This window comes from Nicotiana tabacum, chromosome 4 (assembly GCF_000715075.1).
Source record: "Nicotiana tabacum cultivar K326 chromosome 4, ASM71507v2, whole genome shotgun sequence".
NCBI lineage: Eukaryota > Viridiplantae > Streptophyta > Magnoliopsida > Solanales > Solanaceae > Nicotiana > Nicotiana tabacum.
In genome coordinates this window covers 92,927,280-92,950,195 of record NC_134083.1, presented here as the reverse complement: position 1 = coordinate 92,950,195, position 22,916 = coordinate 92,927,280, and the positions used below count along the sequence as shown (strand labels likewise).

At 35.7% G+C, this 22,916-nt stretch overlaps 1 protein-coding gene across 1 annotated transcript; it reads right to left on the bottom strand.

Annotated features, from left to right (window-relative positions):
* Positions 1 to 10,854: 10,854 nt before the first annotated feature.
* Positions 10,855 to 22,495, bottom strand: LOC107828844 (proline transporter 2-like). The gene is made up of 7 exons (XM_016656220.2): positions 22,288 to 22,495; positions 14,565 to 14,789; positions 14,374 to 14,468; positions 13,817 to 14,006; positions 12,767 to 12,891; positions 12,174 to 12,389; positions 10,855 to 11,937 (listed from the first exon to the last, which is right to left on the bottom strand). The coding sequence occupies exons 1-7, from the start codon at positions 22,445 to 22,447 to the stop codon at positions 11,560 to 11,562; spliced, it is 1,389 nt and encodes a 462-aa protein (XP_016511706.2). The 5' UTR covers positions 22,448 to 22,495; the 3' UTR covers positions 10,855 to 11,559.
* Between the last annotated feature and the right edge of the window lie 421 nt (positions 22,496 to 22,916).

Below are 22,916 nucleotides of genomic sequence, written 5' to 3'. Positions count from 1 at the left end.
CTCCTTGGACTTGGTGTATCAGCAAATCGAAATCTCCTATGACCAAAAGTTCTTTGATATTCATGTCGATTACCATTCTGATTCCAAGGCTGCATGCCTCGTATTCAGCCATATTATTGGTACAAGAAAATCATATCTTTGTCAATGCTGGATAGTGTTGTCCAGATTCCGAAATCAGGACTGCCCCAATCCTGACTCCTTTGAAATTTGTTGCTCCATCGAAAAACATTATCCATCCAGGGTATAATTCTGCAACATCTTCCTTGGCAAATAGTACTTCTTCATCGAGGAAATATGTGGTAAGCGGTTCGTAATCCCCATCCACTGGATTCTCAGAGAGGTGGTCGGCTAAATCTTGTCCCTTGATAGCCTTCTAAGTTATGTACACAATGTCAAATTCACTGAGGAGAATTTGCCATTTAGCAAGCTTTTTGGTAGGCATTGGCTTCTAAAAAATGTATTTGAGCGAGTCGAGCCGAGATATCAGATACGTTGTGTATGCCAACATGTAATGCCTTAGCTTCTGAACAATCCAAGTCAGAGAACAGCAAGTGCATTCTATCAAAGTATACTTGGCCTCGCATGATGTGAACTTATTGCTTAAGTAGTAGATGGCCTGCTCATTTCTCCAAGTTTCGTCGTGTTGCCCCAATACGTAGCCGAAGGCATTGTCCAAGACTAACAAATAGATCAATAATGGTTTTCCTAGTTCAGGAGGAACCAGCACTGGCGGGTTTGAAAGATACTCTATGATTCTATCGAAGGCTTTTTGGCACTCCTCCGTCCATTTCATGTAAGCATCCTTCTTTAGCAGCTTAAAAATGGGTTCACAGATTGCCATGGACTGGGCTATGAAGCGACTGATGTAATTCAATCATCACAAGAAACTCATGACATCTTTCTTGCTCTTTGGTGGTGGCAATTCCTGGATGTCCTTGATTTTTGATAGGTCCAACTCTATCCCCTTCCCGCTTATAATGAAACCCAATAGTTTTCCAGCTAGGACTCTGAACACGCACTTTGCCAGATTCAACTTCAAACTGTACCTTCGTAGGCGTTCAAACAATTTCCTCAAGTCATCCAATTGCTTCGAACTCTTTCGACATTTTATGATGACATTATCCACATACACTTCGATCTTTTTTATGAATCATGTCATGAAATATGGTCGTCATGGCCCTTATGTAGGTGGCGTTGGCATTCTTGAGACCGAACGGTATAACCCTATAATAGTATACTCCCAAGGAGTGGTGAAAGATGTCTTCTCTGCGTTTTCCTCCTGCATTAAGATTTGATGGTATCTAGCAAAACATTCCAAAAATGACTGCAGTTCATGCTTCGCACAGATGTCAATGAGAATGTGCATATTTGGCAAAGGGAAATTGTCATTTAGACTAGCTTTGTTGAGATCCCGGTAATCCACACTTATTCTGATCTTTCAATACTTTTGGGGAACTGGAACGATGTTTGCCAACCATCTTGGATAGTTGGTGACCCTTACTACATTTGCCTCTATTTGTTTGGTCACATATTCCTTTATCCTTAGACTTAAATCAGGTTTGAACTTCCTCGACTTCTACTTGACCAGCAGTCTGGCAAGGTCAGTGGGTAGTCGATGTGAGACAATGTCGGTTCTTAATCCTGGTATGTCATCATCGGACCATGCGAACACGTCGACGTATTGTCATACGAGCTTAATCATTTTTTCCTTCTGCTTGGCTTCTAGGTGAATGATGATTCTGGTTTCTTTCTTGTCTTCTTTACTTCCAAGATTGACTACTTCTGTTTCTTCAAGGTTAGGCTTCTTCTGACTCTCCAGCTTTTCGATCTCCTGCGAGAGATTGTCTGGCATCATACTCTTGTCATATTTATCGTAATTGGATCGTTGCGCTCAGTAGTTTCGTTACATGTCATAATCGCGAAATGCAGTTTTTTATCGGTTTGATTACTGAAAAGAAAAGCTAGGTATAAATAAAGGAGTAAAATAAAATTGCGATATTTAGGAAAAGATTCTTTTATTCATCAAAAGGAAACGTCTTAAGCGTTCACAAGAGGCAAATAACAAAAGGTACAAACACGGTACAAGCCTCAATTGACCGTGCTCTTTCAAAAGAAAGTTTTTACATTTCCATACTACAAAGAATCCCAGCGAATCAAAGATGGACTGGTTGTCCAATTCTGCAATTCTTCCCCTAGTTTAGCATCCCTGATAGTAGGTGTCTTGATGTCAATTCCTTCACATCATTCTTCAATCATATTCACAAACAACCTTCCCATCCCGTCGATGATATCATCTTCGAGTGTTGAACTCTATCCCGGACATAAAACATGCTCTAGCACAAAAACATTTTTCCTAGAGCTAACGGTACGAATTTTCCTGTTCGGAGGCTGATATCCTATGCCAGCTCTTTCTTTTTACCCATTTTGTTCAATTGGCTCTTGATTCCATCTGACTTGGCTCCCAACCCTGTTCCTGGCATGTATCCATATATCATCATCTCCCTCATGTCCATCTTGGATCTGTACGGCGATTGCATTCCTAGATTCTATTCAGTATTCTTCACCTCAGTATTCTGCATGATTTTACGGTGTGGTAGGAGACTTCGTCTAGTCCCACAATGAATGGGACAATATACTCAAAATAGGCGGGGTCACCCCACTCGCCGTGGACCACGATCTCCTGGCATCCCCACTCGAAATTTATGCATTGGTGCAAGGTAGATGGCACGGCCCCTGCCATAACGTGGCTTTCCTTGACCTCCCTCAAATGAATTCCCAAGTCCCGCGGGGTGGAGAATAGACAAATGTTGACTCATGATCCTGCATCAACCAACACTCGGGAAACCACTTTGTCCCCGCATTTGACAGTGATGTGAAGAGCCTTGTTGTGACTTGCGCCTTCGACAGTAAGTAAATCTGTTCTGAAAGTGATCATGTTTGCTTCTTCCATTTTCCCAATTGTAGCGGCCAACGCCTCGCTGGTGGTGTTACTTGGTACACTTACCCCGCTTAGTACTTTTAACAAAGCGTCCTTCTGACTGTCAGAACTCAATAATAGATCCATGATAGATATTTGTGCTGGAGTTTGAGTGAAAACTCTTTCAAATTATTATGTTTTCACAAATAACCTCTTATAAAAGAGATTGAGTTATAAAAATACTTTGATTTGGGGGATGGTTATTTATATAATTCTAAAGGGTGTTTTGTAAGAAAGTTAGCTTAAAATTACCTTAGATTCGGATGGTTTTCAAAGAAGAGGTTATTTTTCGACAATTCCTTAAGGGCGACAGTTCTTGAAGTTCTGATTTTCCTTTAGAAAATGAAGCTGAGATCATATTTCCATTTTTGAAATAGTGATGTTGTTTTGCTAAGTTCTAGGCTTTAAAAATCTTTTAAGGAAAGGAAAGATGAGTGAAAACATAATAATTTATGAGCAAATTATATTTAGCGAATTAAGGATCTATTACTAACTAATTTCCCGTTTAAATCCTATATTATTTAAGGCTTGCCTAAGTTTATATGATATTAAAGCATAAAAGAAAAGCATGTGATTTAATATATGAGTGTTATATACATGAGAGACGAAACAACAAAGGCATAACAAATGCAACCAACACTAAACTAAACTAGCAGAAGCAGTAAACTAAATTAATCGAGACAGTAAATAAGGATAAAGGAGTTGGGGGAAAGAGGACTGGACTCTGGTGATTGGGCCTCAAGAAGATACGCCCAGCAGTAAAGAGATGTGAATACAATGGATGTTGGGCTCCTCGACGAAATACAACAAGGCTAGAATTGGGCCTGAGTTCATCAAGAATTCAGCGACCCAATCAGATGTACATATCAAAAGAAGAATAAGACAGGTACACAAATAGATAATTGAAACAAGAATAAGATTAATATTGTAAGGGCAAATTATATATTAATGTGGTAGCTTTACTTAGTAAATAGTTCACATTGGAAACCTTTCGTTGTCATTAAACATTAAACCCTTAAAGAACTGAATGTGTCAATGAATTAAGAGCTAAGGAGGGAACCCCATTTGAGGTCAATGCTCCCTTTGGATCCCCCTACACTTCAAAGTTCCCAAGGGACTCAAGGCCTAGGGCAATGCTTGTGCCAGGGAGGGCAGTCTAACCTAGGGTCGAACTCCGCTTCCTAATACCTTACACACCATATGTTTTCCCTACGAGTTTAAATGCCAATGAGGCCCTTCCGATTTAAACTAAATACTAAAGTATTACTTACCACAAAATATATTTTTTTCCTCTTAATATAATAACACAAGATAATACATATCACTCTTGATACTAAATAAATAAAACATATAAAGTAAACCTAAAGGAGGTTGAATTCAGAACACATATAGATAAAAAAAAGTTTCATATCATACTATTGCAGGAATAAGTCATTAAGGAACAACATATTCAAACAGGTATTAATAACACTACTTAACACCTTAAGGATCATCAATGTAGATTCAAACCAATAGTCATGGTCAGCCATTGTTATAGAGAGGTTATCAGGAACTTCAAGAATGGGATTAAACTCTCATCATGACTACAAATTCACAGGTTCATATAAGGGATTTATAAGGTCTCAACAGGGTGATGCTTTTAATAGTATTAGCAGGTCATCATGTTCAGATAATATCAACAAATGGACTTCATAAGTTTTGAGAGTCAAGTTCAGTTTTAGATTAGTATTAAAGAGAGGAACTAGGCATAATTTAAATCAAAAACATGGTATTATAGAATCAAACAGAGATACTTGCAATATTTAATCAACTACACATATGCAAGGTAAGTGAGGTAGTAACCCCATACAAGTAGGGGAACGTTTCACATTACAGAACCAATTATAGAACCAAATCAACATGTTAGTGAAGAAAGGAAATGGAAATAGTGCATCAAAACAAATTCAACTCAAACATAAATCTAGCTTAGTATATAAGTATGAAGTAATCATACCTCATCTCCTAAATTGATTATAATAGAATGTCTAAGTTCTACTTTTATGAAAGACAAGTTGATGATAGATGCACCCAAGTTTTACAGAATCAGTAGTGGCTCAAAGAGACTGAGGATAGGGATGTATTGCATAAGTTTTGAATTACACATGTACATGAAGATCTCAACTAATCATGGCACTAACAAACTTAGTTATGCAGCAATTACCAGTCGGCTTTATCCAAACAAGATCATGACTTAATCTATGAAAGGGGAAGATAGCTTAAGTTCACATAATATATATATATATATATATATATATATATATATATATATATATATATATATATATATATATATATATATATATACACACACACACACACACAAAAAAAAGATAGTTTAATTGAAACAAGATATTTCCTTACAAATGTATACAATAGTCAAGTATGATCATGAGAAGGTCATAGTGATATCCCAAAGATCACCCTTGGAGTTAGTAGATACAAATGCAGAGAAGGAAATTATGTAATCACTTAGATTCTTTCACCTTAGTTTAGTGATATGGACTCACTGAACTTTCATATTTAATCTCAGTTAGGATTACCAAATAACTAATTCGATCATAAGACAAGTAAGGTGCGGGGAACAATATGCAGGGGTGAAGATTACAACAGCATTAGCAATGAAGGGAAAACTATGAAGTTTAGGTAGGCATGATTGGTTTAACGATAATGGCTAAACAAATTAAAAGATTATAGTAGTAACTCAGAAAAATAGTTAGACAAACACAAGAAGAGACACTTCAAGTTTAGGCTCTAGGTTAAATGCTAGGGGGATATAAGTCATCTTAGTTATATTATCAGGTATTAAACTCAACTTCAAAGCTCATAAAAATTTACAAAGGTGCAACAAGACAGAGATGAGCTTACTGCAAGTTACCGAGAATTATGAAGTTCATATTGAATATAAACACATAAGACTTAAGCATGGAGACTGTTGGAAAATTCAGAACAAAGGTCAACAATTATCAATAACTTAATCGATTATCACTTAAAGAATCATAACAAAACAAGCTGACCACAAAAGGTTGTAAAAGTAACAAAGCATAAATATTAAATATGTCAAACACACAAGGAATAATTATAATCTATAGAACCTATCTCAGTATACTCATGTCATTCAAAGAGACAAACAAAAGAGAAAAGTGAGAGAGAGGTGCTGACCTTTTCGAGGGCAGCAGACCAAATGAACTCTCTTTGTTGCTCAAAATCCCCAAAACTCTTGAGTTTAAACCAGCGATAGAACTCAACAAAAGAGAGGGAAAACAGTAAGAAAGCTAAGATGGGAAACCTTAAATTTCTCTGTGTCTTTGTGTGCTTAATGTGTTTGTATCTCTGTTAAGTGAGAGCATTGTAGACCCCTTTTTATAGCGCCATTTAGGGCCTTAAGGCTTCAGATTTCAAACTAAGATAGTGGAGAGTGACGATGAATTGATGATGTGAGCATAGTCGGGTAAAATCACAGAAAACAGAGGGTAAATCATTGTGGATTTTACCTGAGTATAAGAGATATGAGAGACTGAACATAAGAGGTCATTCGACAGAACCCTAATACCTAGAGGTCATTGCATTTGACCTCTGGGTGTCAAATATCAATGATGAAGCCAGCCAACGTCTTATGCTTGCTTCAATTTGGAAGGATGAAAGAAGAAATCTGGCGAGTTGAAGTTTCAACTTTTGGTCTGACCTCTTCGATTAGGGCTTTTAAAATCAAATGATAAAAATGGAAAGAACGACGGGATCCGGAGTACAGGAACAAAACGAATGACCATGCATGCCATGTGAGATAACATAAAAGGTCATCTTGTGTTTTAGAACTCGAATCTATGCTCCTAGGCCTTAAAAATCTCATTTTTACCCTTCTCGATTTGCGTGCACAGTTCGGGCGTGTTTCTGAAAAATATTTATGTTGAAAATTGATAAAAATAAGAAATTTTATCTTAAAAGTTGATTTTAGTTGACTTTGGTTAACATTTTTGGTAAACGGGCCTGGATCCATGTTTTGATGGTCCCGGTGGGTCCGTATCTAATTATGGGACTTGGACGTATGTCTGTAATCGAATTCGGAGGTCCCTGGCTCGATTTATGAATTTTTGATAAAAATTTAAAGTCTAAAAATTATTTGTTTTTAAGAATTGATTGATGTTTGGCATTGTTAGTATCAGGTCCGTATTTTGGTTCTGGAGCCCGTTACAGGTTCATTATAATATTTAAGACTTGTCTGTGAAATTTGGTGAGAAACGGAGTTGATTTTACGTGATTCGGACGTTCAGTTGAGAAAATAGGAATTTTAAAGTGTTCTTGAGAATTTCATTTGATTTGGTGCTAAATTCGTAGTTCTAGGTGTTATTTTTACGATTTTATCACGCGAGCAATTTCGTATGATATTTTTAGACTTGTGTGCATGTTTGGTTTGGAGACCCGAGGGCTCGGGTGAGTTTCGGATAGGCCACATGATGTTTTAGACTTGAAAAAATCTGGTATTTTGCTGCAGCAGGTATTCTGGCATGTCTTTCTTCGTGTTCGCGAAGGTACTCCCGTGAACGCGAAGAGTAAACTGAAGAGGCCAGAATTTTCTTCTTCACGAATGCGAAGGCTTGGTCACGAACGCGAAGCAATGGGGGAGTTACCCTTCGCGAACGCGACAAGCTCATCGCGAATGCGTAGTATTAGGCACTGGGGGGGAGAGTCGGTCTTTCCTTCATCGCGAACGCGAGTGATGTCTCACGAAGGCCAGGGGGGTAGCCAACGCGAACGTGAACAAGGTCTCACGAACGCGAAGGTTTGACAGCCTATACCCTTAGGGAACACGATGAACACTGTCGCCCAGCACTTAACAGAATCCAAAAACGGTAATTGGCCATTTATTTCATTTTCTCAAAAACCAAACGGACTACAGGCGATTTTCAAGAGTTATTTGCTTCCCCAAAGTGTTGGTAAGTGATTCTAAACCATTTTTCTTCAATTACCCATTACCTTTTTATGAATTATCAACCTAAAATCTAGAGTATCCATGGTAGAATTAGGGGTTAGGGTAGAAACTAGGGATTTCGGAAATTTGGGGATTTAGACCTCAATTTGAGGTCGGATTCAAAAACTAATTATATATCCGGTCTCGAGGGTGAATAGGTAAATGAATTTTGGTCCGAACCTCGGGTTTTGACCAAGTGGGCCCGGGGTCGATTTTTAACTTTTTGGAGGAAATTTTGGGAAATTTAATTTATGCAATGTAATTGATTCCTTTTGTAATATTTGATATTATTGAGTCATTTTTGAATAGATACGAGTGGTTTGGAGGTGAATTCTATAGGAAAAGTTATGATTGAGCATTAAGTGGCCTTAGGAGCAAGATAAGTGTTGTGTCTAACCCTGACTTGAGGAAATTAGGAATCTTAGATTATTTGCTATGTGAAATTCATATGAGCGACATATATGTGAGGTGACGAATACTTATGCGCCGCCAATTTACCTATTTTCCATGTTTCTTCTATTTTTCTTATATTGTCTCTTTCCTATGCCTAATTGCTACGTGTTTATACTAATGTTGTTAAATTGATCGTTCTTATTAAGTTTATGGATTTTCTGGTTATAATTGAGAATTTATTTCAAAGCTGAGATTAATATTGTGGAACCAAATGTTGAAGTAAGGCTTGTACTTGTTATTCTATCTACCTATTATTATTTATGCATTGCATTATGGGAAGGAAAAGTGTTAATGCACGAAGGGTGATGTCGTGCCATATTGTGAGTGTTAATGCACGAAGGGTGATACCGTGCCATATTGTGAGTGTTAATGCACGAAGGGTGATGTCGTGCCATATTATGAGAGTTAATGCACGAAGAGTGATGTCGTGTCGTTTCTATTGATTTATGGTGAGACTGAGAGTAAAAGCACGAAGGGTGATGCCATACATTTTTCCTTTTCTGTATTCGTGTTCCTGTTGATTCATAATATATTAGTTTTTCCAGTTATCATTCAGCTGTAGTTATTTATCTCGTATTTCCCCCAGCATGTTTCCCCCTCCCGATATCTCCTATCTAATTCTTCATTATTGTTATTTATATATATATATTGTTAAACTGTACAGGTTGATTTGTAGGTGCCTTGCCTTAGCCTCGTCACTACTTCATCGAGGTTAGGCTTGACACATACCAGTACATGGGGTCGATTGTACTGATACTGCACTTTTTCTGTGCAAATTTTGGTACTGGCTAGAGTTGATCGAGATTTTGCTATTGGACCGTTATTCGGAAACTCAAGGTAGATCTATCGGCGTTCACAGACCTTGAAGTCCCCGTCTATCTTCTTTGTTCTGTTTCTTTCATTTAGACAGTTGTATTTCTTTCAGACTATTACTTGTAGTAAATTCTAGAATGCTCCTGAATTGTGACTCCAGATCCGGGTGATAATAATTAATACAGTTTTTATATTATTTCGCATTTATTATATTTCATCTTAACTAATTATTGTTATTTACTGAATGGAAATAAGGATTTGGTTTAATGATTCTCTAACGTTGGCTTGCGTAGCAAGTGAAATGGTAGGCGTCATCACGGTCCCGACGGTAGAAATTCTGGGTCGTGACACCATGAATATGAAAGGTCAATGGCGATTTGAGGTTTCATCTCTGGGGGGTTAGGGTTTGAATTTTGACGATGAAACAGGCAAAGATTCAGCATGAATCGTGGATATGAGAGACAAATGAGATGATTTGAAGTTGATTTCACGACCAGGCACTAATATGTGCAAATCATGTTGATTGATGGAGCTGGGGCAAATGAGAGAAAAGAGAGAGGAAGGGGAAAGAAGGGTGGTTGGGCAGGTGACAAATGATTTAGGGTTCGTGGGGCATTGGGGGCCGTCTCTAAGGTTAAAGATAGGAGATAGGATCTGGGCCGTTGGATCTGGTGATGGGATATTTGGGCAGGTGTTTAAATATCAAAGGAAAATCAGAGATTAAATGTGAATTGTTAATCAGATAGATCAATGGTTCAGATGTATGTGTGTTTGTTTTGTGAGTGATAAAGGAGGATGACGTGGCATGACCTCATTGGTTCAATGAGAATGGCATGGATTGAGAAGTTGGAAGGGGATGGGGTGTTTGGACTGGGTCAATTCTGAATTGGGCTGGAATTGATTTAGGGAATAGCTACTTTGTATTTAATTGAAGAATTGTAAATGTAGCCCCTTAGTTTTTTAACCCTTTTAAAATTATTTTAAACAAGCTTAATTATTTCAATAAAATGTGGTAAAATTATAATTATTATATATGTTACTAATTATTTTAATTAATTATCTATAAAAACGCATATTTTGAATTATAACACTAATTTCAAAATATTAGCATAGTAACCTAATTCGCTAGAAATTAAGGATTAAATTTGTCAAATTAATTATAAAACCTATGTAATGTATATACAAAAATTATTTTAATAATCTTAAGATAGTAAATACATTTGTAATTACATAATATTAATACTACGTGATTAATTTAAGACTAGTACTTAATTAATTTATAAAAAATAGATATTCATTAATAGAAAATAGATATTCAGTAAATCCATGATTGTTGAGAAGATTCACACGTAAGATAATGGTTCAGACATGTTAACTAAATCTCAGCCAATAGGAAAGTTTGAAGATATTGTTTGATCGCCAGGATGGCGGTTTCCTTCACATAGTTGGAGGGGGAGAATTCTTGAATTTTTTTGGGCCTTTCCCTTATTATGTGTATTTAAAGGTGCCCTTTTGGACCTAGACCACTTTTGACCTAAGGCCCACTATTGTTAAGGAGTATAAACAAGACCTATTTAGGTCTGAACATAACAAGAGAGAAAAATGAGAGAGTAGTCGTTTTGAAGGGTTTGAGGGAAAATTTGTGCTCTTTTGCTGCAAAAAAGTTCTGCTTAGGCAGTCCACTTCAAATAGTATTTTCTAACTCGCTAACCATTGGATCATGCTCAAATTTAAACTGTGAGTTCTTTACATATAATTCTTGGATTTCAACAGTGAAGATTGGATTTGAAGGCTTGTATTTTCATTTTTGGAGGTGTGAACAGTAACTCATTTTTGGGTGAATTCTCTCCTTTTGTTTCAATTGCTTTGGTGCGCTCTTGTTTCTATTGTTGCTCTTGGTTTGACACTTGCTTTGTTGTCAATTTAGAGAACTTTTGTAATTCTTGTTGATTGATATTATGGATATTTATGGGTCGGAAGTACCGTGGTTCTTACTCTTCACATTGAAGAAGTTTCACGTTAAATCTTGGTGTCTCGTGTGTTTGATTATTTTGCTTGGCTATATTTGACGTTGGTTGATATACTTACTGCCCGAAAATATTTGTACGTGAGTATGTTTATTTTCTCTTGGTTCAAATGGATTGGTGAAGTTTGACTTGGATATTTTCCGCTGATACCTTGTCGTGCATTGTTTACTACTTGTTTTTCCCCAACACATGTTTCAATTGAAAAAGTTTGTCATTACTAAAAAAATACTTGAAGCCCCTGAATAAGAACAGAACATTTCATCATGTAAGTATCACATAAAGAGTTACAAATCTGCAAACATATGGTAAGTTTTTGAGTCCACTGCAATGAGCCTGAAGGCAGCTACTAAAACAGTTGCAGAAGTGAAACCAAAGAAGACAATATTTAGCCAATGCCACTTCTTTTGTAGTGAAGACAACTGCTTTTTCATGGCAACAAGGTACATGTGGTTAGGGAGAATAAATGTGAGTGGAAATGTGCTGATAGCACCAGTGAGGCTCATGAAATCTCCAAGGAAAGGTAACAGAGCCGACAAGAACGTAGTAATTGCTAGATAACCACCTCTGACTATTGTTCTGAATACCACGTTCCGAAAATCGACTGCACTTCCTTTGAATCCATATTTGGTATCCAGGAATTCATATGTTGGACTTGCAAATATCTGCAATACCCAAAAAAAAAAAAAGGGAACCTTAATAGTGAGTCAGTTCGGAATAAGTGTGATCATATCACATATGTATATATTTTAAATGATCTTTTTTCGTAATACATAGTTTAGGCCAAAAGTAACAGATTCAGTTAAATCCATTATATAGCCGGCATAGTAACAGAGCTGAATTTTCTGTTGAGACCAAGAAAGGAAGGAATAGCATAAGATCAAAGTGGAGATATACTTACATGTAAAGATATGATGGATTGCAAGAAAGCAGCAAGGTTGGCTAGTGCCTTCACCCAAACTGGGCCACTGACATTGTTGAGCAAATAGGATGATGAGCTTGATCCATAAGCCCAATACCCCACAAAAGTAACGGCAAAAACAGGCACAGAGCCTAAAGTAAACTGTAAATATAGGGCTTTCAACATGTTGTCGACAACAGGTGCTCTAAGAGTAGCCTGTTACAAAAAGGATTTAACAACAAATATGAGTATATTGTTAGAATCTAGACGGAAACAAATTGATTGAGAGGAAATAAGTGAAAAGTCAGACAAGATAAGATTTACATAGTACAACAATGGGGCAGGCACACTCAACAAAAGGAAATAAAGAGTAGATACATGGGCTGGAGAATGATTCATCGCCTTATTCATAGTCATATTCTAAATATCCTTCAATTTAATAACAAGAATATATTTCAAAATATCTAAGTTTATCCACGGAGACGTATGATGGTAAAAAAAAGTGCTAAAAATGATATTGTCCTTCACACAAATACATTGCTGAAGTAATACTCTGTTCATAAGGCTCCTATATTTCTAGCTTATATAGATACCTGGATCTCTGGAACCATGCCGGTGTTAAATGCAAAAACAAGGTTTCCTGTTGCACCAATAATTGCAAAAACTTTGCTTGCTTTTGATTCTGGAATGCCATAGTCCCTAGGTGGAGCATTGATTCCTGCAATTTAGGAAAGAAGAGAAGGATGCATGTTAACTATGTACTAGTTCCTTAGACAAGAGAGTTTGAAATGATACTGGACATGGACATTTCACATAAAGCTTTATATCCTTTATGGAAATGGCAAACCGATTCAAGGAATTTCTGACACAAGTATTCAATTAGTTCGGACTTGTTTAGTATTGAATTGGAACCAAAATAAAAAAGCTTTTCTTAAAGTCAATCCAATAGCACATTACTAAATACGAAATATCCTTCCCAGTATTTCAGTAGTGCAGAGAGAAACTGAACTGCCAATTCTATTAGTGGTACCGATTCTGTATAGTGGTAGTATGGTGCTAAAGCCCCCTGGGCTTTATTGTTGGATGTGAAGAATTATGACGACAGATATATAGTAAAGCTGATGTTAATAGCAGGTCTAATAGAATATGATAAAATGTTGAAATGGAGATGCTTAGGTAGTTGTTTTGCTGAGTGCAATAATCAGACAAGCTCCCTCTAGCATTTCATTTTAATACTCAGTTCAGACTTTGTCTGATGACACCAATAAAGTCACATTCTCTGAAGGAGGCATGATTCCAGTTACATTATTTTATTTTTTTCACGTTGCTAATCTTTGTTACTAGAACTAAAGAGGTTCAAATTGGTATAGTAACTTCTGTTCTCATATATTAGCTGACAACAGCAAATTAGTGAGACAACATTCTCCATTTTATGTATTTGCTTTTTCATATCACGGATAAATTACACCAGGCAAGAAGAGGCTCCAAGAATATCATTACCTAGCAAAAATTAGCCCAATGATAGTTAACTTCACAGTATTTGAACAAAATTGAGCATATATAAAACTTCAATAAATTAATGTCACATTTCTGATGTAGTCAGATCACACTAAGGGGGGAGAGAGAGAGAGAGACATGCATACCGTCTTTAAGAGATAAAACAAAGGTTATAGTGATATAGACTAGACTGAAGAATGTTGAAGCCGCTAACCAAGCCCTTAAACTTGACAAATGCGGTACAGCTATGGCAAAAAGAAAAAATCCCAATCCAGCGATTGCTGTGAAGTACGGCAACTTCATCTCATCATCATCTCTAAAGAGAATATAGAAAGCCTGTGAATCATATACCTTCATTCAGAACCATTTCTACCACTTGACCAAACAAGGTAACATTTCAAGATCAATTTCCTCTTAACAAATACTTCAAGTTGCGGTCCATATATTTTTATTTGGTCTATAAATCTCTAACAAGACTGAAAGACTCCTAGCAAATATTGAACAAAAAGTAAACAGTGTTATAACTAAAACTTAACCTATATAGCCTACACAAGTTCTTTTCTCGTTGTAACGACTAAGCTTGTATGAGCTTGCTCACATTGCCGATTCCCAACCCAAATAAAGGAGGAAGGTTAGGTAAACTAACAACAAGCTACAACCAGCCCATTTATATGACAAATCCTCATAATATAGAACATCTTACCTTTAACGACTGTCCACCCAAAATGATAAATCCAATATTTATCAAGAAAAGATTTGCATACTGTAATCCCCAGACAACTACAAAAGCTATCCGACCTGCATCATCCGACATCCCAATAAATTAACTAAGTCAAATAAACTGAGATGTTAAATAAAAAGACTACATGTTGATATGAATTTTCTCGTACGCACCATATATGAATCCAGCAAGGTCTCTATATCTGATATGCCTCTTTCCCCCATATTCATGGATCTTGGCAATTAGAGCATTAGCATATAATGATATCACTGCTGCTAACATCAGACCAATCACACCTCCAATCCATCCCAAAGGTACCATGACTGCACCAGCATATCCTAGTGCGTAAGCGCTGTTCATACCAGTACATAGAAGAACTCCCACCTGAAAGGATGAATCTACATTTTGCAAAACACATGAGTCAGACAACACAAATTACAACGGTTTCGACAAACAAATAAATATCTGTTGTAATATACGAAACACATGACATGCATGTGCTCATTTTCTTTCTTCAGTAACTCCTGCAATTATATTATACTCCCTTCGTTTCAATTTATGGGTTTTGCTAACGTACTACATCACTGTATACATAATTAGTTTCTCTAAAGTGTTCTCGTTATATGTTTTCACCACATTAAATTCAAGGACTTTTTGGTAATTTTACTAAAATTTTTCATCTCCACCCGTCGTTCTTCCCAAATTCCAAAACCGGTTTTCTTTTTTCAGTATCCTCCTCTTTGCACTTGACAAATAACTTAAAGAAGTTAAGAGTTTAGAAACATGGATGAAAATTAAGAGAGAGATAATGAACACGAAGAATTGGTAGTGCCGTTGTTGCACTTCCCCTCTATTTTCCATCTTTTTTCTGTTTATTAGTACCTTTTCCCTTTTCTCTTTTTCGTCATCTTTCTCTTTGCACTTGTGAGTGCCGCTATCTTGGTTTCCCATCATTTACTTGTATAATGTTTAAAATTTAGGAACAGGGTTGAACATTCATTCAGAGAGAAAATAAAATTTCACATTCAATTGAAAGGAACATGAAGAATTGGGGGAATTTAGGTGAATGGAAGATTTAGACCCGTTTGGCCATAGAGTTTGCCAAAATAAACTTGAGTTTTATTTGGCATACATATGTTTGGCCATAGATTTTGCCTACCTTTTTTGCCAAATCTCAAATTCCAAATTCCAAAACCAGCTCAATAGTTGGTTTTGGGCCAAAATATCACTATTATATTTTTTAAAAATTGCCTCAAATTTTTATATTTTATAAAAGAGCCTACCATTTATTATTTTATAACGATATTGCTTCGTCTTCTCGGTCATCTGATAGTGTATCATGTAGTTCATTATAAAAATGATAATTTTGTATCAAATTTATTTATGTTCTGGATTATGGTTTGCGATAATATAATGAATGTTATTGATAATGGTATTGTTGGGTATCTGTGATAGCTTTTAGAACTTGTGGGTATAAGTCATGTTTCATGTTTTTCCAAACCAAATTTCACCCAAAACATATATCCAAACATATTTTCATCTTCAAACCAAACTTCACCCAAATCAGATTTTTCAGAATAAATTTGGGAATCTATGACCAAACGCTAGCTTAAAATGGGTGATTTATATTTTCTTTGTATTTGCTTAGTTTCGTTTACGCTGCTGTAGAATATTTGATGGATCTATGCTTTAGCCATCTTTCATATTTTCTTAATTCATCACCTTTTAAACTGTAAAAATGTCTGAAGAATTTTGCTAAGTCCTATAAAAGTACGTATATGCTAAGACCCTAGACTCCCATATAATGTTGTTCATGTCCAGTTAGCAGGCCTTGCCCTGCGGGGTGTTGGGATCGGTCTTCGTATATGGTCTTGGATAATTGTGATAACCCGATAGGTCATTTTGAGTTCTAGTCCTTATTTCCGTATTCCGAATCCTTTATTATCTCCATTTAATATTCCTCAATTTGTAAGAAAATATGATTTTTGGCTTTAAAAATAATTTGAGTTGACTACGGTCAATATTTTATGTAAACGATCCCGGATCGGTATTTTGACGGTTCTGGTAGGTCCGTATCGTAATTTTGGACTTTGGTGTATGTTCGGAATTGAATTCGGAAGTCCCTAACTTGATTTGGCGTGTTTTGTCGAAAGCTAGTAACTTAAAGATTTAAATTTTTTTTAGGTTTGACTGTAGGTTGACTTTATGGCTACCGGGTTCGGATTTTAATTTTGAGACTCGGTATAGGTTTATTTTGCTATTTGAAATTTGTCTGCAAAATTTGGTGCAAATCGTAGTTAGTTTGATAGGATTCAGACGCTCGGTTGTGATTTTTGAAGTTCTTGAGTTTCTTTGAAGATTTCATGTATTTTGATATCCGATTCGTAGTTCTATGTGTTATTTTAGTATTTTGATCGTGCGAGCGAGTTTTTATGATGATATTACACTTGCGTGCATGTTTGGTTTGGAGCCCGAAGGGCTCGGGTGAGTTTCGAATAGGCTACAAACCATTTTGAACTTAGAAAGTTGTTGGTTTCAATTGTTCTCTGGTGTCTGATGTCTTGTGCTTCGCGATCGCGAAGGGAGAACTTAGGGCTGGGGTGGATTCCTTCTACGCGAATGCGAGGATGCGGTCGCGAACGCGGAGCAGTGGAGGGCTTACCTTTCGCGAACGCGACCGTTACCTCGCGAACGCGATGGTTTGTGGCATCTGAGGGCAGGTTGGGCAGTACTCTACGCGAATGTAAGCCTAAGCTCACGAAAGTGAAGGCTAGGGGGTGAGGCCATCGCGAACGCGAAGGCCTATTTGGCTGCTGTGCTTCGCGATCGCGTCAGCTGCTTAGCGAACGCGAAGAACACCTGACGCCTAGTGTTATGAACTTTCAAAAAAAGGGGATTGAGTCATTTTGCACCATTTTCAAGTTTGAGCTCGGCCTAGAGGCAATTTTGAAGAGATTTGCATCCCAACTTCATTGGTTAGTATATTTTAACTTGTTTCCTTACATTTTCATAAATACCCATTGATTTTAACCTTTAATCTAAGCCTTTTCATGTAGAAATTAGGGATTTAGATAGAAATTAGGGATTTTGAGAAATTGAGATTTAGAAATCAAATTGAGGTCGGATTTCGAAACTAATCACATAACCGTACTCGAGGATGAATGGGTAATTAAGTTTTGATCCGAATCTCGGGTTTTGACCCAGCGGGTCCGGATTAACTTTTGTTGACTTTTTTTTAAATCATTAAAGATTGAATCTTTTTCACTCATGGGTAGTTTCCAAAACTTATTTTGAATTATTTGAACTATATTTGGCTAGATTTGATTGGTTTGGAGGCTAATTCTAGAGAAAAAGCCACGATTGTGTCTTGATTTAGTTGCTAAGCAAGAAAAGTATCGTGGTTAATCTTGACTTGGGGGATTAGGACTTGTTGGTCTATTTGCTACGTGTATTATGTGTGGGGCGACAATGTATATGTGAGGTGACGAATATCTATGTGTTGTCATTGGGTTAAAGCATGCGGGTGTAAATTATTTCTTTATATTATATTATTTTATTGACTATGTTTTCCATGCTTAGGTTAGATTATTACTTCTTTTAATTATTTATTTCGTATTTATTATTTATTTCAAAGATGTTGGATATTTTGAAAGTTGAGTTTGATATCATGGCACTATAATTGAAGTGAAATTATTTTTCGCCTTGCTTTTATTATTCAGATTTGTATTGTTTCTTCGTGAGGAGGAGAAAAGCACAAAGGGTGTTGTCGTGCCTTATTTGCATTCATTATCATATATTGAGAGATTTGAGAGTAAAAGCGCGAAGGGTGATGCCGTGTCGGTGAGTAAAAGCACGAAGGGTGATGACGTGCCATTTTATTTATGATATTACATGGTGAGGACGAGAGTAAAAGTACGAAGGGTGATGCCGTGCTATCTTTATTTTATTGCCTTAATTGATTTCCGAATTTGATGATTTACTTGGTTATATTGTTGTTTATCTCGGAAAATGTTATTTGGTGATTTCATACTTGTCGTTCTCATGATATTTCCCCTTTCGTATGTCCCCTCCCCGTTAATATTTTACTTTTTTACTTGTTATTTTGTTGCTATATATATAGTTTCTTGTCATAACCTCGTCACTATCTCGTCGAGGTTAGGCTCGACACTTACGGAGTACATTGGGTCGGTTGTACTCGCGCTACACTTCTGTACTTCTTGTGAAGATATTGGTGTTGATCCTAGCGGTCTCTAATGATTTTTCTGCTCGGATTCAGCCACAGTTGGAGATTTGAGGTGTAGTTGCACGGCGTCCGCAGCCCTGAAGTCCCCTTCTTTATCTATCCTATTGTTTATCTAGTTTCAAACATTTGTTCTTGTTTCAGACCACGTATGTAGTATTCTAGTAGCTCATGTACATGTGACTCTGGATTTCTTGGAATAGTTAGTACCGCGTTGCTTTTATTCACACTGTGTTAAATTCTGAGCTTATTTCTCGTTAAATGTCTTTATTTTGTATTAAATATTAAAAATTAGTTATTTACTTTATTCACGTCGACTTGCCTAGCAAGTAGGTGTTAGGCGCCATTATGATCCCGAGATTATGAATTTCGGATCGTAACGATAATACTAACCAAAGTTTTTTAGTTATTATTGTTAACAGTTCTTTGCTTCATTTTTCCTCTCTCTTTTTTCTTTCCCATCAACGTAGTGTTTAGGCTGTGCTAAAAGGGCCTCATTCACCACAATGTGCGAATAACTGCCGACCAATAATTTTAGTCGTGATTTATTGCTTTGGGAAAAAGAAGAAAGCAGTAAGTTCTCCATTTTGTATTCCTTAACAATCAATTTAGTATAGATCATTAATGTTTGTCTTCCAGATAAAAGGATGAATCATTCACTTTATGCAAAAAAAGTGTTCACATCTTAGATTTTCGGTAGTATTTGGCAACTGTTCATACGGGGAAAGACGCTTAGCCTGGTGAATCAGAGATGAATTTTTCTTTGAATTGAAACGATGAGGTCAACAAGTGAAAAGTAGCACTCTTATTGATTAAAGATTGGTTGTTGACTTTCTTTTAGAATATAGGTTGTAAAAATTGCTAATTCAACTTTCAAATACGTACTCAGTAATTTTTGGGAATGAATATAGTAAGTGTAGGCGTTGGTTAAGGTATGAACATCAATCATAAGTAGAATTTATTGTTATACTATGTAAGTTGGAATCCCACACATTGAATTAATCAATAAATCTGGTACTATTTTATGTTGGATGATTTGACTCATTCTCTTCCGCAAATTCTCAATTTCGCCGAAATATTCCGAAGTACACTTATAACAATTTTTTTCATATAATCAGACTGCGCAGAGATTATCTGTTTACTCACTTGTTTCCGTTTCTTCTTTTTAAATTTTTAGTTTTTGGTGAGAGTGGGGCCAGTGCATAATTTGAAGAAGAACTAGCCCGGATAACCGTCTACCTAATTGCTTAAACTAAAAATAACTACAGATATATCATGCGGGAAAGGTTGGAAGGTTGGACATAAGGACTCCATTTTAGAGTTTCTCTTAAGAAAACTTTATTCAGTTTATACCAATTTAATTAATTAAAAACATATCATTACATATAATATTATCACGTAATCATAATAACCTTATGCACGTTTTTATCTCAGCTTTTTTTAGTCACAGTTTTGATGTGTTTTGACGTAAACACAAAATGTAAATAAATATTTTCGTTTCCCAATTCAACACTAGTGAGTGTGACAAATCCAGCTTCTCCACTCTGCCGAATCCCTTGTGTTTTCATAAAAATCAAATCCCAGCTATGGAAGCGCATAACAAGGCTTAGGACTCATTTGTTTTTTTCAAGATTAAACACGTTTAAATTTGAATACATGCATATTTGAATATTAAGATTAACACATATGAATTTAAATACGCATCTAAATATTTTAAGATGTGTTTTAAGATCTGAATACTAAATGATTAAGATTGTTTGTTCTTTTAACATCTAAATGTATAAAATTTATCTTTATTTAAAAATTAATAAATATAAAATTCAAATAAAATACTAATTAATCTAATATTCTATATATATATATATATATATATATATATATATATATATATATATATATATATATTATTTTACAGGTAGTTGATGGTGGTGATAGCTAATGGAGGTGCTTGTGAATGAAGACTAGAGGCGGTGGTTGGTGGTAGTTTTGGTCGATGGTGGTGGTTCTGGATAATAGCTAGTGGTGATTGGTAGCGATGACGATTATGATTGAGGATTGTGGTGGTAGGTGGTGATAGTTTATAATGATGGGTAGTGATGGTGGTTGTGGTTGTGATATTGAAGAAGTTGATGGTGAATGATGGTAGTTTATAATGGTGGGTGGATTCGGCTATGGTCGTTGATAGTGATGGGGTGGTTGGTTGTGATAGTTGAGGTGGACGAGTGTGTGGTTGTGGTTGAGGATGATGGTGGCGGGGATGGTATAGGTGGTGGTAGTGGTGGAAGCTATAGTTGAGGATAATGATGGTGATGGTGATGGTGGTTGAGTATGATGGTGGTGGTGGTAGTTGATAATGGTAAGCGATGGCAGCAGATAGTAATGAATATAGATGATAGCATCTTAATGACATTCACTTTGTTATAGATCTTAATCATACAGACCTATTCAGACTCATTAAGTAATTGTGAAGTTAAAAAAATAAATACACTTAATATGATTAAGATCTGAATGAATGAGATTCAGACTTTAAAAACAAACGCAATTAATATTTGAGATATGAATAATTAATATTCAAACCTTTGTTAAGTGCAAACAAATGAGGCCTTACTCCGTCCGTAATAGGCTATCAAGCGTCAATTAGTGGAGATGCCGATTATTGACATAGTTGTAGGTAAATGCGAAACACAACAAATTTATTTTTAATTTAATACCTTTTTTACAAGAGATATTCATTTTTACAGCATAAGAAATATAAAAATAAGAAACAAGAAATATGAAAAAGTCATTTTCTTAATTTTATATTATAAGTGGTCATAAAAGATCATTTATTTTTTGTTTAAACCACAGTTTACATATATTTTGACCCCATTAAAAAATATTTTGATAAAAATAGTCATGCGCCAGATTTTTAAAGCACGATGGGTATAAAATTTTGAAGCACACTAGGCAGAACTTTAAAACAAGTAACAATATTGTGGTGATTATCATGATTTTGCCACAAAATTTCATAATATTAAAAAATTCTGGTGAAGATTTTATGGCAAAATTCTAAGTACTATCATTATAACTGCTGCGTGCTTACGTGCCTTAAAACTCTGACGCTTAAGGAAAATTGTACTCCCAACGTGTTTCTTTTTATATAGGCAAGTCCGCAGGGTACGTAGAGTACTTAGGACTAAGATTTTTCATTAATAATAAAACAACCTCAAAAGAAAGAGTAGTTCCCAACGTGTTTATAAATTTTGGTATGGGTTGTTTTCCAAAATATTTATTACAGAGGTCAAGAAATTACTAGTGGCACAAAAATATCATATTTCTATTATTCTTGCTTGGACTCCAAAGATACGCCTCCTCAATAACATAATCAGCCGGGAAAAAAAAGATTATTCACATTCAAAGCATACATCAAACAATGTTAATTTAGTATAAGTGATAAATTAACTTAGCTTAACATATATATTAACTAAACTATTGCTCAATATGATAGCATACTGACAGAGAGAAAGTGAAGTGAATAGTCTCTGCACCCTTTGGAATATATACACTTTAGCTGAGTGTCTGATCTTTTTGGTGCTATAAAATGGTTTTTAAATTCGTATCTATGCATGTAATTCCAACAATAAAATACGTAATTTCATCAAAGCATTAATTGTTACCTTGGCCAATCTGATGATGAGTTTCAGGAACTTCAACAGTTAAAGTCAGATGATCATCGGAATAGATTCTATTGGAATGGATTCTGTTGGAGTGGATTCTATTGGAGTGGGAGAGACTGGAACTTATGGCGATTTCGTTCTTTTGTTCGTCTTCTCCCATATCGTTGTTGTAACCACTGCTATGACACTACTAATGAAACAATTTATCTGAAAAGTATTTTCTGTTTGAAAGCTGAGAGACTGAGCTAAAGCATTTAATTATATATAGTCGCAATGGATAGATTTTCCATTAAGTTTACTAAAGTACGGCCCATTTTATTTATATGTATTAAATTAATAACATTTGGTAATAATATTTAATACTCCCTCCGTTTCAATTTGGATGAGGTAGTTTGACTCGACACGGAATTTAAGAAAAAAATAAGACTTTTGAAACTTGTAGTCTTAAAAGCTTAAGGGGTAAAATCTTTGTGGGGCCATAACAATTCTGTGATTATAAAAGATTCTCATTAAGGGTAAAATGAGTAAAATAAAGAGCTTAGAGTTAAATTATTTCCAAATTTAGAAATGTGTCGTTTATTTTAGAACGATTGAGTAAAGTATCTAGTAAAGTTGCTAGATAAGGCTGG